The sequence below is a fragment of the Mus caroli genome, unplaced genomic scaffold (genome assembly GCF_978045245.1).
Source record: "Mus caroli unplaced genomic scaffold, Mus_caroli_1 scaffold_8, whole genome shotgun sequence".
NCBI classification, from domain to species: Eukaryota; Metazoa; Chordata; class Mammalia; order Rodentia; family Muridae; genus Mus; species Mus caroli.
This window is the reverse complement of record NW_028227263.1, coordinates 47109025-47126406: the sequence shown is the minus strand read 5'-3', so window position 1 is coordinate 47126406 and position 17382 is coordinate 47109025. Positions and strand designations below refer to the sequence as shown.

Here is a 17382-nt window from a genome sequence, read left to right as displayed (position 1 = left end):
GTGAGCGCTGCTACAGGCTGCCTGTGGATTCAGACCAGAGAAGCCAGGTGCCTAGACACTGTGAGATCCTGTCCTCGCCCTGCCTGTCTGCTCCGTCACTAGCCACTATTGTGACTCTTTTGTTAATACTGCAATGTCTTTCTCTAAATCCCCTCTCCCACTCCCTCTCTTCTGTGTTTCTATATGTGTGCTCTGTCTGTCTGTCTTCCCACACAGGTAGAGAAACCTAGTGTTCAGAGTTCCAAACCAAAAAAGACCTCAACGAGCCATAAACCCCCAAGGAAGGCCAAAGACAAGCAGGTGGTGTCGGGCCAGGCTGCCAAGAAAAAGACCACCGAAGGCCCCAGTGCTACCAAACCCGACGACAAGGAGCAAAGCAAAGAGATGAACAATAAACTGGCTGAGGCGAAAGAGTAAATGTCACCGCACTTTCCTTCTCTCCCCTCCCCCACCCCCTATATTTAAACCAACCAACAAACAAAAAAAGGCCACAAAACTAATTAGAGACTTCCCATCTGCCTTGGTTCCAAGGGTCCCAGGAGCCCTGCAGTTGGTTTCTTATGGGAGAAATTATGTGTCTGAGGCCACCGACTCTTATTACTGGTGGCACAGCATCTAGCCAAGGGTCCGCTGGGAGGCCAGGAAGCAGTGTGCACTGGCTGTGCCTTTCCTGTGGGTCTGGGTTGGGTCAGGTCATAGTTACTGCCTAGCCCAACTCCTGGTGGGACTTGGAAGTGTCTGCTGCAGGGCACCCTCCCCTTGAACACCCCCACAGTTTGCTTCTCGCCATTTTGGACTTAGGCAAATGTTCTTTCCCACGTTCACTGGATGCTTGCATGCTGCCCCAGTTCAGCTTGGGCTTCAGCTTTTAGAACTTGTGAAAATGTTAAAGACAACAAGAACAAGAAACCAACCTTGGCCTTACTGTCAGTGAAACGGAATTGTGTCTGTTACCTAGAAGAAACCCTCTCCTGGAACCTCTGTTAGGAGTGTGTGCCTGTGTTTTGTGCCTATTGGTGGGCTTTGAATAGTGTGTCAAGTAATAGGCCACTGGCTGAGAAGTGACAGAGAGTGAGTATTTGGGATGCTGTAGATGGTGTAGGAGGAGCTCTGAGCAATGGGAGCCCACTTTTCTCTGCCCTTAGCATACTGCTGATGCGCCCAACACCTAGTTAAGAGAGAATGGTCAGGTGTGAGACGGCACAGCGCACACTTATTGTGACTTTTTGTTCCTTCGGTGTGCAGATGGAATGTGTAGGCATGACGGCGAGGGTGGTGATGCACCCTCCAGCCCCGACCGAGCTCTTGCTCTGCTCCACAGAAAGGTCAATGTGCTGAGCATGTGGCCAGTGTGTGTAGCGAGTCCTGCCAAGCGCTTAGCCAGCATCTTTGACTTTCGAAGCTTAGAAACAGCTCTTGACGTACTCCGTGTTGCAGTGTCGCCTGTGTGGGGCCGAAGCCCCCTAGAGTTGTGTTGTAGGAATTAGGGAATGGTTATGAAAGGAACCTGCCCTCCTGACTTATGAGGGAACCCAAACTATCCACCAGAAATGTCCTGGTGCAATAGAGATTGCCCCTGTCCTGGAAGTCCTCAGTGTTCTGAATAGTTGGGATGGGCCACCCCAGGTTGCTTTCTCCTGTGGTGAGTGGTTCAGAGGGCAGGTCTGATGGCTCCTTGGTCTCTTCAGGTCCCTGCAGTTTGGGAAGGTGGAGCTCCAAAGAGCCAACTCAGTCTCTCCGTGCAGACTTCGTGCGCACCTTGTGAGCCTGCTTGAGACATGTTTGGAAAATGAATGCATCAGCGCTGGGCAAGCCTTTGTTTTCAGCAGAGCAGACTAGAAATGAAGTCTACAGCATAGCCCGATGCCTGCCTGAGTCTTTTCTGACTCAGGGCCTGGACTGTGAAGGAGACAGGCTAGAGAAGGGAGGAGACATGATGAGTCTCATTACCACAACTCACAGGTTTCACAGGCCTGTTCAGAAATGCCTAGAGCTCAGTACTGTTCCTGGCTACCTGTTAGCCAGCCTTACCGTTTACCAGAGAACTCTATCAAGTGCTCCATCTGTAGCGGCCGGTGCGTGTTCCTCTCAATCCCCGGCGGCAGTCGGATCTGCTGTTAGCCACACTTTGATTTCCCTGTAGAATAAACATATGTTTCATAGATCGAGTAAGTCAGAGTTTACAGTGCACAGGGATCCTTCATTCGGTGTTCATGTTCTGCATACCTTGTACCAGGCTTGGTGAGCAGACAGGTCACTATATCAACACATCCAGGCAGAGCTGCATGACTACCCCACATGGGCTGTGACTGAGTGGAATTGGTGTTGTGTGCACTGTAGTTTGCCATAGCTTACCACAAGGGCCCCCAGAGCCTTAGGGGCTGAATTCCTTACCCTGTCCTGCCTGAGGCTTTAGGTGACCTGGATAATGTTCTTCTCAGGCTGTCAGGGTCCCCCCCCCTCTTTTTCACACACCCACCTAACGAACACCGTTTGCTCTTGAATGTTTCACTCCACTCACAAGAAATGCCCTTTAATTTCTACTGTTTACAAACAAAGCTCTCCAGGTCTTATTCTGTCTCTCAAGTGTACTGGACAAAACTGACCGTGGTTCCTCAAGCAATGTTTGGTGTCACCTCTCTGCAGGTGACCAAGCCCGTTCCTCACTTCGTACATTTCCCTCTGTTCTCTGTTCACCCCGGAGCAAGAGAGCTGGAACGGAGACTTTTTTCTTTAATTTGTCCTGCCTGCAAAACTCCCGGAAGCTATGCCCGGCTTCCCGTTCTCTGCCCAGCACCCAGACAGCAGAAGAAGCTGTGTCACACCGAGGCAGAGAGGAAGTGTCTACTTAGGATTTTGTGGCCCGGGTGTTGTTGCATACCACAGATTGTCTATGGATCATGTAGTACTCCCCTCTCTTGGTGCTATTTCATTCCTGATGTTAGTAAAAGAATGACAAAAGCAAAAAAAAAAAAAAAAATTCATGTATAGCCAATTGATTGTGACGTCTCGTGGTCTGTGCCTGCTCAGAAAGCAAATCAACGGGTTCCCCCCGACCCCAGTTATAAATAAACGCTAAAGACAAACACCACTTTCTTGATCGTATTTCCTTGGTGAGGCCCAGCCTGAGTAGTATAAAGGCAACAGCTTTTGGCATCTGAGCCTCTCTGGACAAGATGAGCTGTGCCCTGCAGCTTCCCCCGGGGCCTCCATAATGCAGCTTGCCTCTTTTAGATTGCCTCTCAGGTACTAATTGCCAGCAGTCAGAGCTAAATGTTGGGAAAGGCGAAGATGGACCCAGAGACGCCCTGGCCAACAAGGTAGTGTAAAATTTTCATGCCGTGTCCCTGGAACAGTGACTGCCTGAGCCACCCACCACCTCACTGCAGTGAGAAGCTGCTGCCTAACTCTTCCCTTCTGTGGCCAGCGGCAGTGGCAGAGGCGGCGGCTGCATTGGCCCTGGCCTCCTTTCATGCAGGGGTGCAGCTTACTCATTTAATCCATGGTCATGCTACAGGTTGCACCCAGGATTGACTCAGTGTGTTGTGCATGTGCCTGACATGGGAATGAAAAAATGGCCAGGAGAGTGGCTCAGACAAGGATTCAGTGAGTCAGGGGACTTGGAAGCTCAGTGGAGAACAGTTTTTCCCGTGGGGGTGGGAAATAAGAAAAAGCTTCCTGTTGGAGGGCACTAAGAAGGGTGGCAGGATATCCATGTGCTGGGCGTGTAGGGCAGGTGCCAAGGCAAGGGAGCAGATTCGGGGATGGAAAGGGGTGGGGTTGGTGAAGAGCCTCAGGGCGAGAACCTCGGGCGCTCACTCTGTTGTCCTTCTAGTAAAGCAGGAGACAAAGACTTTGATCTCGTCGTTTCTCCAACATGTGTCTATTGGATACTGTTGTATGCCAGGCTCTGTGCTAGGCACTAGGGAAGCCAGGAGACTGAGACCATACCTCTGATCACAGTGGGCGTGGAGGAGGAGTCTGTTCTAGCTGGTTCCATGGATGAGAAAGGACTCAGCAGATGGGTAGGTGATGATCGGGTAAACAGAACGGAACCTACCCAAGGCATGCCAAACAGAGGGACGTGCCCAAGCAAAGGTGTGGATGGGGCCATGAACCCGACGAGCTCAGGTTCTGGGGGTCCACTTGAGGGTGGGGGTGGCAAGGGCAGGAGAGAGCAGAGTTCCATGGCGGAAATGCCTTGTGTTCCATTGTGGGCGGCTACTAACTGGGGATCCATTCCACGTACCCAGGTTGCACCCATGCCCTGCATGCCTGCCATCATGCTTCTTGCTTTACCATGCCACAGCCACAGGTCCTTTCCCATTCTACCTGAGAGCCCTAGGGCGGCACTTCCATTGCTGGCCCTACCCCAGCATTTGGGAAGGCAGTGTTAAAAATCAGTCTAGAGTATTAATATTTTGAAAATTACTATATATTTGTTTTCCAGATGAATGGAAGACATTTGCACCCAGCTGTTATTTTTATAAGAGGCAGGATACAGGACAAATGCTCAACAAATAAAGATATAGATAGGTGTTAGTTTTCATTTCAGAGACTAATTAGGATTGGGAGATAGGACAGGAGAGATCAGAGGTGCAGATAGAGGCGAAAGAGAGAAAAGAAGGACACTACAGAACATCAGAGCGCCAAGAATAAGCCCAAAGAGTGAGGGAAGAAGAGATGCTGAAAGAACCAGGCCAGGGCAAGAGGAGGAGGTCCAAGGGAGGAGGCCAGAGAGCAGGTCATCCTGGCCTGCTTCATCTGCACCACCCAGGTGACCCAACCCAAGCCCGCACACCCGTGGCTCCCGACATGGCCCAGAGCCCCAGCACAAGAACCTACAACCCTGCCTCATATCACATTCCTAAGACAACCGACAACTAAACCAGGCAGGTAGCTTTAGAACTACCTGCTAGTTTACTGTTGCAAACTAGTTAGGTGTGAGTTTCAATTCTTGCTTCAGGTGTATATATTTTTGGTGCGGTTCCACCCAGGGTCATTACCATCTCACAAAAGTGTGGACCCTTGTGGTGCCTCATGGTGGTTTCCAAGGCCATGGACTGCTCAAATGCTGAAATGCTCACATCTCGGGTATCCAAAGTTTCAGGGTGCACCGTGTAGGCCATCAAGCACTTAAAGCAGGCCGCTGCTCCCTAAACCCTATCCCAGCACAGCCTGGGCAGTGGCTGGAACCACGGTGACAGAGATGCCCTTTCCCGGGCCACACTTCACAGTCTGGCAGGTACCCCAGATTCTTGCCCCAGCATCTCACAGTACCCCCTAACATTTAGGCCATCCTACATCAGCCATGCAGCATCAGGAGAGCAAGGCTAAACACCTCAGGCATTTCCTCAAGGAGTTTGGCTGAGATGGAAAGGGCCCTCAGACACTGTGGGGTCGGCAGCTGGAAGCTGGGTCTTCACCGGCCTCTTGGATGGAGTCTTTGTACCCTTCTCTAGAAAGAAGGACTGTAAGAGTGTGGATGGGACACCAGAGTGCAAGGGACACAGACACTAGGCAGATTGTTTCAGTACTGTGTAGTATTGGGGTGGTATGTGATGACTTCCTTATTGATAGAAATGAAGCTAACTGAGAAACTAGTTATACAAGAGGCTGAATGAGTCAAACAGTCCAAAGACAACCGCCTTGAGAGATTTCCAGCTATTGGATTCTTTGGAGTCCATGGACTGAATAATGTCCAAACAATTTCTACTTTAGTTGCTTACAGAGCAGTCTGTCTATGAGCACAGCGAGGCAGGCATTTGCCCAGCTTTCAGATGAGAAAGGGGTAGCTCCAAGGGGAAGGCTCTGGCCAGCTTGGCCCAGCTTGAAAGACAGGAAGCTTAGGACTGGCTGGAATGAATCAGGTTCCAAACAAGTGAGACCCTTAGGGAAAATTACACCCAAAGCAGGCAAAAGTACACTGTGGCCTGGCCGTCACAAGCCCTCCAGCGAGCAAGCCCAGCACTCCCTTCGATACTGGGATCCAGTGCAAACTGGGAGGAAATCAGAATTGGACCAGGTCTTCTGTTACCAACTGTGTGATGGAATCCAGAGGATGCTCTGAACACTGGAGAGTGGAGGCCACTCCTTGGTGCTTTTTATTCCGAACACTGGAGTTGAGCTGAAATGTCTGTCTCTGTCCTCGAGTGAGTGGCTCTTGGTCACTTGCCCACTAGGGACCATACTCAGCTGTTTCAACATAGAGTCTCAGGAACCTTACCTGGGGCCAAGGAAATTTCAAGTGCATAGAAAAATAAATTATTGCCACTGCTATGGGCTGAAGCTGCTGGAGGGCTCTCACAGGGGCCTTGCAAGTCTGACCATGCCATCCCCTGCTTGAAACCATCGGCTCCGGCTCCCACGGCCTGCAGAAGCTTATTCTCAGTCACCACGCTGCTTCTCACCTCCATGCCTTCCCCACGCTGTCCCTCCTACCCAGAATGCCCTTCTCCTGCTTCTCACCCGGCTAACTCATCCTTCAAGACTCGGCTCAGGGGACTGCTCCAGGAAGCCTTGCCTGCACCTTCCAGGCTGGGTAAGATGTTCCCCGTGTGTGTGTCTTCATCGTGGAACTCATCACATGTCCTGTGTCATCAGCTCACATGTGTGTGCCTTCCCCACCCCCCAAAACTGGATCATGCTCCTCCAGGGGAAGGGTCAGCTCCTTCTGTCATCTACTTCCTGGCCCAATGTCTACCACAGAGAATGTCTTCTGAAGTGTTGAGTGACTCCTGAATGCGTGAATGGGTGAGTGACCATAAGCACTGTGTGCCCATGTTCACCGTGGTGCCTCCACAAGGCTCCTTTATTCTGCCTCACAACTTCCCCTGCTCCTAAGAAAGGAGTGGTTGTGGCATACTCTCCATGTCAACCACACAGCAGAGTCAGCTGCCTCTGTGACAGCCAGCCTCGGTTTGGTCTGCATCCCTTTGTACTTGATGTAGCTACTACCTCTCCTAAGCAGTCTTCAATTCAGAAAATCACAAGCTCTCAGATACAAAGTAATCTTTTGTTTGGTTTGGGTTGTTTTGTTTTATTTTGTTTTGCTTTTTGAGACAAGGTTTCTCTGTGTAGCCCTGACTGTCCTGAAACTAACTCTGTAGACCAGGTTGGCCTCGAACTCTGAGATCCACCTGCCTTTGCCTCTGCTGGAATTAAAGGTGTGCTCCACCACCGCCCAGCTCAGAGTAATCCTAAACGGTGGCCCCGTCCCCTTCCCTGCTCAGAGCAGAGACCTCTCATCCCTGGCAGAGCAAAGAGGCGTCTCCTTCCACCACCCACTCTGAATTTGAGCTGGCAGCAGCCCTGTTCTCTAATCCAGACTCTGCTGTTCCAGCTGTGTGACCTTGGCTGAGTCTCAGGATGTCTAAAACCCCCAGAGTTGTTGCTATAATACTAGACTGTCTCACCCTCTAAACCGATGTGGTATGCAAATTCAGGAAATGCAGACTGGGGCAGCCAGGAATCTGTTTGGTGCTGGAGCTTGCAGGTGGCGGCTGGGAAGAGTGCTGATAGCAAGGGCTCCTGTCATGGGTCCCTGCGCTCTTGTGAGAGATGGATGCAGGTGGATGGGAGGTGGACCACCTCTGGCAATAGTTGAATTCCCAGTGCTTTGCTAGAGACCACTTCTCTCCCATCCCCTCCCTCTCACCTCCTTGGTTCACAGTGTCCTAGCTGCAGCCACTAGCAGCCACTGGAGGAGAAGTCATTCTCTCTACAGCAGGACTGAGATCCAGGCTGGCTAAGGATGGCTCTCACTGCCCCGCCCCCATTTCAGCCTTCATGGGCTCCCTCCTCTCTGAGCGCCTCTATAAATCACCTGTGCAGATCCCAGTCTTGCAATTACGCGGAATTCCTTTTACACGGAATCTCTCTGGACACCCAGAACAGACTTTGATGAATTGCTGAAGATTGCTGCTATCCTTTTGCTTTGGGGGTGGGGGAAGGGGGGCATGTAAAAAGACCGATTTGCAAATTCCCAGGAGCACAGAGTTAGATAGGAGCTGAGCCATTTCTGTCTGGCAGCCTCAGTCCAGTGAACTATATTTTTAAAAGGGTCAATAGGATTGCCAGGTTCTTGGCAACTCATTCAGAGAATCAATTCTGCCTTTGACTTTGCCTTCTTGGAGTAAAAACAACCAAAGATGCTTTTGATAATACTTCTTATATATACAACTGGGAATTCATTTCATCCTTAGGTCAAATCTACACAATATATTTAATGATTTTTAAAAGCATAAATAGTAAATACATTTAAAGGGCCACTTAGCCACTTAGCTGACTTCAGAAGCCCACGATCACGTGGAGAGACAGAGCCCCCAAGTCTTAGAAGAATCTGGGAACCAGGAACCTGGCCCCGGGCTCTGGGCTCTCTAAGTTGCAGGGTCGGTCCAGCTCACAGGAAGGAAGGAAGCACTGACTTCACCCGACTTGGTCTCACAATAAGGCTCTTTACAGATAAAGGAATCAAAACTCAGTGACTAAGCCACAAAATCAAGCAGTCTGTGAGTGTGAGCCTAGATTTGAAGCCAGTGGTTGATGCTACAAAACTCACTCTTGGTCCAGCCCTTAGATGCAGCTAGGACTCCTGCTGTCCCAGAACACCTGCACCCTACTATAAGCAGTCTTCCCCTGCCCCCTTCTCAGGGACTATAGCAACCTCTCACCAGAGGCCCTGGATTCTGTAGGCAAATTGTGGGTGGGGCTCACTCTCCTACAGGTAAGCCTTGTGGATGCAGCCTCCCCCTCCCTACCTGTGATTCCAGCTCCTCATCCACCTGTTGAGCCACCTTGGGTGAACTCTGCCCCGCCGGTGTCCCTTCTGCTACCGTGCTCAGGTAGGCTAGCCCTTGAGCTAGGAAGCTGCTGCTTTCTGGAACTGTTTTCTCTGTTAGGGTGTGTTGCATGCTGGAGGTAAACTTGGGGACAGGACAGTCTGGCATGGTAAATTCAGGAAGGGCTAAGGAGAAGGGGCGCTGAGCTGGCATTGCCTAGGGATCTGTTCTAGAGGATGCATTTCTCAGAAGGTGCAATTGAGGCCTCATAGCCTGAGTCCTGCAGAAGTCATGGAAGACAGCCAGGGCTAGTCAGCCGCAGTGCAAACCAAACTTGGTTCTGAGCAGCAGATGTACTTGGGTCTCAGTATTTGCAGAGAGGAGGGAGCTCCTCCATGGAGTCGTGCTTTGCTTGTACTGTCTGGGGCAACTCTGGGCAACTGGTAGTCCCCTTCTGAGCCTCCTTTCCTCCTCTAGAGAGTTCAAGAGAGAACAATCCCAAGCTGCAGGGCCTGTACACTAGAAAACAAAAAGCTGTATCCTATCAAAGGTTCCCTTAAACTTAGATAGCCCTGTTGAAGAGGACCGGAGATCCTGAGGCAAACAAGGCTAGGAAAATGTGCATGTCCTATATACATGGCCATTAGAATCTGATGTAATGCAAATTACTTCCTAGCTCCCCGTTTAGGATGCCAGCCCCTACCGTGTACCAGCCTAGGCTATGCCTCCCTATTTCCCAATTATATTCAGTGGCCACACACACTCAGTAGGCATGTGTGAGATGTTAGGGGAAGGAAAGAGGGGAGGGAGAGAAGCAGTAAGCATCATCCATGTCCTTAGAGGGCCCAGTCTAGAGACAGCTACCGCCTGATGAGAGCAGCAGCTGTGGAGGAAGGAGGGCACAGAGTGGGAGTCAGAGATGCTCTCACTGGGTAGGCAGCCGAGAACCGAGTCTTCATCCCTGAGGAGGGTCTCCTAGCCTGGCAGGCAAGGAGAGCAGGAAGACTGGTCGGTAGGGGTGAGTTCAGAGCTAAGAGTTGTGTTTTGTTTGGAGGTCATACCTGTGGCTTAGCTGTCAGTTCTGAGCTCTGGTTCCTGAGTGGTGGGAGCTGCCTGAGACCTGTAAGGGAGAGTAATCTGACCGGTGAGAGCTGCTGAGCTCTTAGCTGTGGGGCGTGGGTACCCAGAGAGGCTGGGGTAAGGACGTGACTGCTGCCTCTCCTGGTGCAGGCAGGATGGTGGTCCTGGAAGGGTGGCCCCAGAGTGCCAAACACCCGTTACTTCCAGGTCTCAGAACCACTGAGATTCCAAGGTGGGCTGTGTCACGGGGATGCATACCCACCCCAGAGCACTAAAGGCAGTTAGGACCAGGAAGATGCCAGCAGAGACCAGGAGGCCTGATGGCCCCAGGCACCAGTATTCTGGTTGTGTGGGGATACACTCTCATGGAGCAAAGAGGAAAGACTTCCTAGCAAAGTGATGTCTTTGACCCTAGAGAGAACTTAGAATCTGTTTGAAGAGATACAGGCCATTCAGGGTTAAGGCAAGGCAGGGGTGGCATGGCTCCCATTCACTGATGGTGACATTGTGTTCTAGTGTGTCTGGGGCTGCTCTAGGCACAGTCTGGGTCTCACTTCTGTGCTCCTGGCCCAGGACTGAATAGAGTGCACATGCCATAGGGTTTGCCCAACGAGTAGTTAAAAGAGAAAAATAAATCAGAGAACAAAGAGGCCACACCTCAGCTGTTATTGTCCTTCCATGTCTACTAGATACGCTGAAAGAAACAAAGATGAACAAAACCTAGCCCATGGTCTAGGGGGAAAGGCAGACAACCGTCAAACAACATAGAGACTACCAAGGTAGAGGCTCCCACCATGTCCTGGCAGAGAGGGAGAATAGGAGAGTCCCCCTCATCTCCATGGATCTTCTGAAGAATAATGAGCCTTCCAAAGACAGTTTCCTTGGCAATGCCACTCATTGGGGTGCTGCATTTCCCATCTCTAACTTAGGAACTGTTGTACCCAAGAAATACATGAGTGTGGGGTCCCTGGAGGTAGGCAGGCAGTGAAGGATCAAAACTATGACGTCAGCCTGTGTGCCGTCCACCATCTGGGTGCTGTTGGCATGGTTGGCATGGTCCCTGGTCTTCAAGCTCTCTTTGCTCCAACTGTATATTCAAGGCCACCCACTCACCAAGGTACCAAAAGGATCACATTTCTGCTCATGGTGGAAACTACTTATCCACCCTCACCAGATGAGGGAATCTCTCTTTTGGGCTGCCATTCCCTCAATATGACCTGTGTTCCAGGAGTCACGCCGAGCAGTCTATCGGCCAATCCCCTTTTATAGATTTGGAGACCACAGCTTAGAGAATGGTGTGTCCGTGGCATCATCCCATGGCTAGGAAGGAGATGGGTCAGTGTTTGAGCTCAGCCCTTACACTTCTCTCTGGGAGTTTGTTTCTTACATTGTGTGATGCAGTATAGGGATGACGCAGCCTGGCACACAGCTTATGCTCAGTTAATGAGGCTCTTTTTCTCCCTCCAGGCTTTTCCTGGGCAGGACTCTACACAGTAGAGCTCAGTGCCCCATCTAGGTATATTGGGGGAAATTTAGAAAGGAAGCTTAGGCTTGGGGAGCCGGGGTGGGGGTGGGGACTCCAGTGGCAGCCACTGAAGCTTCTTTCCCAGCTGCTCTGGACCAGGACTCAGTAGTCTGACTCCTCGATTCTGGGTTGTTGTTTTGTTTTGTTTTGTTTTGTTTGTCTTGTTTTGGTTTTGAGGTGCGTGTGTTGGGTTTGTTTTTAAGACAGGAGTTTACCATGTGGTCCAAGCTGGCCTTGAACTGAGTATGTAGCCTCAGATAGTTTTAAACGCACAACAAATCTTCCTGCCTCAGCCTCCAAGTTCTGGGATAACAGGCACACACCACCACACCCACTTTCACTTCCAGATGCTGGTCGAATAGATCCAGTGTCCTTGTGCTCTCAGGCTCTGACTGTCTCCATGGAAACAAGAGGCTGTGTGTGAAGTATCTGAGACCCGGGGTCTTATGCATTCTTGAAATGCTAATTTGAAATAGGAGAGCCTAGCACAGAAAAAGATTCGAGTTTATCTGTTCACTGGACAAACACTTGGCCTTATAGTTTGACCCGGTCCCTGAGTGAGATCCTTTTTAAGGTGCAGAGGATACAGCTGTGAGCAAAGTAGGCCTGAACACCTCCAGATAGCATGGGAAACATTAGCCCAAAAGAATATGCAAGTAATTGCCTAAGAAAAGAGACAGAGAAAACTGGTGGACCCCCTGTGGCCATGCCTGGGGTCAGGGCTGGTTCTCCAGGGCAGCCGCAGTGAGCTGAGAAACACACTCAAGATGGGTAGGCTTTATTCAGGTTAGGAGCTAAGGGAACATTTGGGGCAGAGGGAAGGGGCGTTGGAAGACTTAGCCAATGCAAAAGCTAGAAAATGGGAAGGAGAGGGGCACATGCGCAGGAGAGAGGAGTAGACTGCTGTCCCGCTTCCTAGCAGATCCTGCTCTCTATCCTCAGTGCAGAGAAAAGTCCCTGGAGTGTTGAAGCTGGGAAGGGGCAGGACTGGGTCTGCTTTCCTCAAGATTCTCATCTCTGTATGGAGCCCACACTGGAGAACAAGACAGAAGGGGACTATGTTAGTGCTCTGCGGCAGGTGGGAGGGGTGTATACTGAGAGGAGCTGGGGTGATGATCCCGATGGAAAGAAGGAGGCGTCTGAGGGGAAAGAAGGTTGATCGACTCTGGCTGTGAGCCAGTTATCGGGACTAGTATCTATACATCTTTCCACTTGGCCCTCTTCATTCTGGATACTGACTAGGTATTAGATCTTCTTCAGACAAGGCACATGGTCCCACCCTCAGGCACTGAGGGTCTAATGGCAGAATCGAAGTGTGAGGAGAGAGAGTCAGACAGGGGTGAGCTTATGAGATGTGAACAAAGACCTTGTGAGCAAGTTTAGTCCACCCAGCCAAGTCTTCAGGGACATGCAGAGAAGAGTATGTGGGAGGTTGGACCAGGAAGCAGAAACCGCAGACGGAGGCAGCACCAGGAGGCTTTAAGCAGCGTTAGACAATCAGGGAGGACTAGGACAAAGGTCACAGGAAGGCCCACCTTTCTGCAGGGATCTTTGGGAGTTAAAAGCAATAAACCATTACTACAGTTCCCCTAGGACTGGGTGTGCAGTGTCTTATACCCAAGAACTTGACAAATACAGTTCAGTTCCCAAGAGTGATCCTCGTTTCTCTGCCCCAACAATCCCTGATAACGGCTATCCCCATTTTACAGGTGAGGAAACCAAGGCCCATGTGGTTCAGTAATTGCCCACGACCTCTCAGGCAATAAGCAGCACAGAAGGGAAGATCAGGCCAACCTGTCTGTCTCACTTCCAGAGGTTTGCGCTGTGGGGCCCCCAGGCCGGGAGGTAGAACATTATCACGGAAGATCTGAAGCTGGCTCAGGGCAGCAGATCTCATGGTACAGAGTATCCATACCCAAGACAAAGAGCCACCTTGTGGCCCAGAGGGACTGAACCCAGTCACTTTGCTAGCCTGTCACCTCCCTAGCCTCCATTGGAGGGGCCTTTTGTCCCTTGGATACAGCACCGTAAGTGTAACCCCAGCTGCCCTAGAGGTGGTGGGCACATGCCACAGAGGAAGGCTGGCAGAGATGGTGGAGCCACACTGTGACTGCCTAGGGATAGTGAGGGCACACGATAACCATGAGGGTGGCTCTGCTCATGGGAAACCCTGTCAAAATCAACCTGATTTTCAAAATCAGTGCCTAATTTACAAAAGTAAGAAAACCAAATATTCAGCTAAACATAGCAATCTCCATTTAAGGAAGATTTATGTCTCAAACCAAATCATAAATAATCTAAGCCTAAGAATCCTGCAGCTTGGTGGGTTATAAATGATCCATCACTGTTTACTAACTTTGTTAAACCACCTCAGGTTCTTTAACTTTAAATGACACATCTCATTTAACAGATGAACAGGTGGCTTAGACACAGTGTGCCACTGCTTGGGCCAGGGCCAGGGCCAGGCCAGATGCCTCTCTTCCCATAGAGGCCTGCAGACACACTGGGGCATACTTATCTCTGCTTCACTGACATCAGAACACCAGGAGGGGCAGCCATTCTCTAATATTTAAACTGTATATCTGCTTGTTTTTATTTTAAATTATTTGAGGCCAGGTCTTCCTGTGTAGCCCTGATTGTCCTGGAATTCAACCATACTGACCCCAAACTTACAGAGATCTGCCTGCCTCTGCCTCTGCCTCTGCCTCTGCCTCCCAAGCACTGGGATTAAAGGTGCACGCTCACACCCGGAGTGTTTGTTTTTTCATGGGTACTACTCACCAGGAATGTTGGGGGTTTACTGGGAAGACCCCATACTGCTAATCTTTCCCCAGGCTGACTGGACGACTCACTCTCCAGAGCCACTTTTGATCCCAGATTTTACTTCTGATAAGATATTAGAGATGCTTGCTTGGTTTTTCCTTAGACGCATCAAAAATCAGAAGGTGGCTTTGGTTTTGTGTTTTGAGGTAAGATTTGATATAGCCCAGGCTAGCTTCCAACTTTTAATGTAGTCCAGGATAACCTTAAACTCGTGATTCTCCTGCTGCCCCCGCCTTCACTAACAAGTGCTGGGGTTGGAGGCCTGAGCTTCTATGTCTAGTTTATGGAATGCTGGGATAGAGCCCAGGTTTTGCACATGCCAGGCAAACACGCTACCAGATGACAACCCCGATTCCCCAGAAGAACTTTTTAAATTATTTGTTCATGTCCTGACTGTATTTGAAATAATTTATAAACCTAATTTCATCACATGCTTTATATTTTAAAAAATTGCAAAGCTAATTTGTAAACTCTGATTCACCAAACTACCTTGAAGTTTTAAGTCACACAGACTTTCCTAACGCTAATAAAAAAAATAAAGAGAGAAAAAAAGAAAAGGCATGTTTTAGGTTTTTATAACTCATTTATAATTCTTTTAAATATGCATTTTGAGTGTGTGTGTGTGTGTGTGTGTGTACCACATGTGTGCAGGAGTCTACTGAAGTCAAAAGAGGTTTCAGACACCTTGGAACTGGAGTTAGAGACAGTCCTGAGCCACCATGTGGGTGCTGAGAACTGAACTTGGGTTCTCCGGGAAAGTAGCAAGTGTTCTTTAACCACTGAGCCACCTCTCCAGCCCTCTTTTCTAATGTTTAAAAGTTTTCATTGCATTTATGTAGGTGTGCGCATGTATGTGCATGGGCACGTACATTCTGCAGCACACGTGTGTAAGTCAGAGGACAGCTTGTGGAAGTTGGTCCTTTCCTTCCAACATAAGGGTCTGGAGAATGGACCTATGTATGAGTGTCAGGCTTGGAGATGAGTCACCTTACTGGCCTTCGTTTCTAATCTTAATTCTAAAGTTCATGACATTTAAAGTAGTTAACGAGATTTAACTACTAAGGTAAAAAGTTTGCTGGCAGACAATATGACGTTAGGTCCGTATTAATGAAAAATGGTCGAGAGTATTCAGTAGACTTAGAGCCAAGGCTGCACACACCCAGGGCACACAGATCCCAACCCAGGCTCAAGGGCTGCTCTTGTGTATGAGCTTTGTGTCAGCAGGGGGCGCCGATGTCCTGTCAGTGAGTGAGGACTGGCAGCTAAGGCCCTTCACAATGCCTGAGCTTCTTTAAGATCATACCCAGGTCATCCAAAAGATCTAACAGACTTCTGAGTCTCTTCTAAGTCCAGCTTTTACCTTCTCTCTGACCCAGCCCTGGAGGGGCGTTAGTGCCATGTTTGGGTTCTGCATGTCTCCCGGCCTTGCCTGGCCCTCTTCTCACTCTTAGTTTTTCTAGTGACAGCCTGGCCAGGGCAGCTGCCTAACTATAGTGCTGAGATAGAGGCTGTGCTGGCCTTCTCCTACCCCTGTGTTGTTCAATGATAGCATTGGGGACAGGATAGATAGGCTACTTACATTGCCACTGTGCAGTCTGCTGAGTCAGAGGTCCCCAGGTGACTCGAGATGCTAAATACAGTAAAGAGCTTGTAGATCAAACAGGCACTGCAGAATAAAAATGTGTGTGTGCGTGTGTGTGTTGCTTCTAATTAGATAATCATTCTACTGTCTAATGATGGCCATGGTGCAAAATGCTGTGTCCCTGCCCACCAATCATATATTTCTGGGTTACTATTATTGCAAACAATAAATAAATGACAAGCTTGGCACCCAGGGAGTTAAACCATAGTGAGCCAAGGGGATATCCTGAGGTAGGGATGGGCTAAGAGTATGTCAGGGAGTAGAGTATTTGCCTAGTTCAATTCTCAACACTGCATTAAAAACAAAAACAATGTGGTGACAACACACCTGTGTCCCTAAACACTCCAGTGGTGGAGGCAGGAGGCAGGAGTTCAAAGTCATTCCCAGCTATGTAACCAGTTCAAAGCCAGCCTGGACTACCAAGAGACCTTATTTTGAAAAAAAAATAGAGAAAGAAAAAGAAATAAAGACAGAAAATGAGAAAGAAAGAAAGAAAGAAAGAAAGAAAGAAAGAAAGAAAGAAAGAAAGAAAGAAAGAAAGAAAGAAAGAAAGGAGAAAAAGTGGTCTCAGTAGATTTATCTCTAAGAAGCAGAAGGGCTCAGTGGTACACCAAATACTTGCCTTGTAAGACTAAACTCTGAGTTCCAGTCCCAATATCACCAAAAGAAAAGGGAAAACATAAAATAAAAGAAGCAGGAAAAAAAATTCCTCTAAGAGCCTGACCAGGGAACTGGAGAGCTGGCTCAGCACTTAACATTCATTGTTCTTCCGTAGGATCTGGGTTAGATTCTCAGTACCTACCACCTGCAGCTCCAGTTCCAGAGGCTCTGACTCCCTCTCCCAGCCTTCTTGGGCATGGCACACATATGGTGCACATACAAACAGACAGACAGACACTAAACACACACCAAACACACACACACACACAGCCCCTGTCAGGGTCTGTCAAAATGCTAACAGAGTTTGTTGTTATGAAGTATAAATTAATAATACCAAGAAGTGTCTTGTACTGAAGACTGCTGTGAGCCAGGCCCTCTGAGAAAAAATGCACAGGCCCCAGAAGTGGAAAGATCTAGGCTCCAGTTCCTTCAGGTACCTCAGCTCCCCATCGCTGGCTCTCTGCAGACCTCAGCTTCTAGCTCCAACAAGTAGGGTAGTAGAGCCCTTGCTGTGTGTCTCACATCCATGAGTTTCACCGGGCTTCTGTGTTGCTGGCATGAGCTGTAAAAAGAAGGGATTTGAAAGGAGGAATGTGCTGAGGTGGCCAGGGTCTGTGACACGGGCTGAGCAACACCACTCTTAAGTGGCAGCTGTCAGCCTGGCCCACACAGAAAGTGTGTGCACTGTAGACCAGAGGGCTCAAGATTGGCTAGGTCTGAGTTGGCAACGTTTGCCTCAGGTGGCAGTGTTTGTGCATGCTCTCTGCAATGAGGGTAGACCAAGGGATGGGGCAGGTGGCTGCAGTTAGCCACACAGGGCAAGAATCCCCTGAGGGCTTGAGGAAGGAGCTCCAGCACTTGGATTTGGAGAA

General features: G+C 49.6%; 1 protein-coding gene across 1 annotated transcript in view; it reads left to right on the top strand.

Annotated features, from left to right (window-relative positions):
• The window catches only part of Map6 (microtubule associated protein 6), a 65929-nt gene that overhangs the window by 46376 nt on the left and 2171 nt on the right, over positions 1-17382 (top strand). The window contains exon 3 of the mRNA XM_021168872.3: positions 217-413. Within this exon, the coding sequence (XP_021024531.2) occupies positions 217-413 (197 nt within the window). The remainder of the gene's footprint in view (positions 1-216; positions 414-17382) is intronic.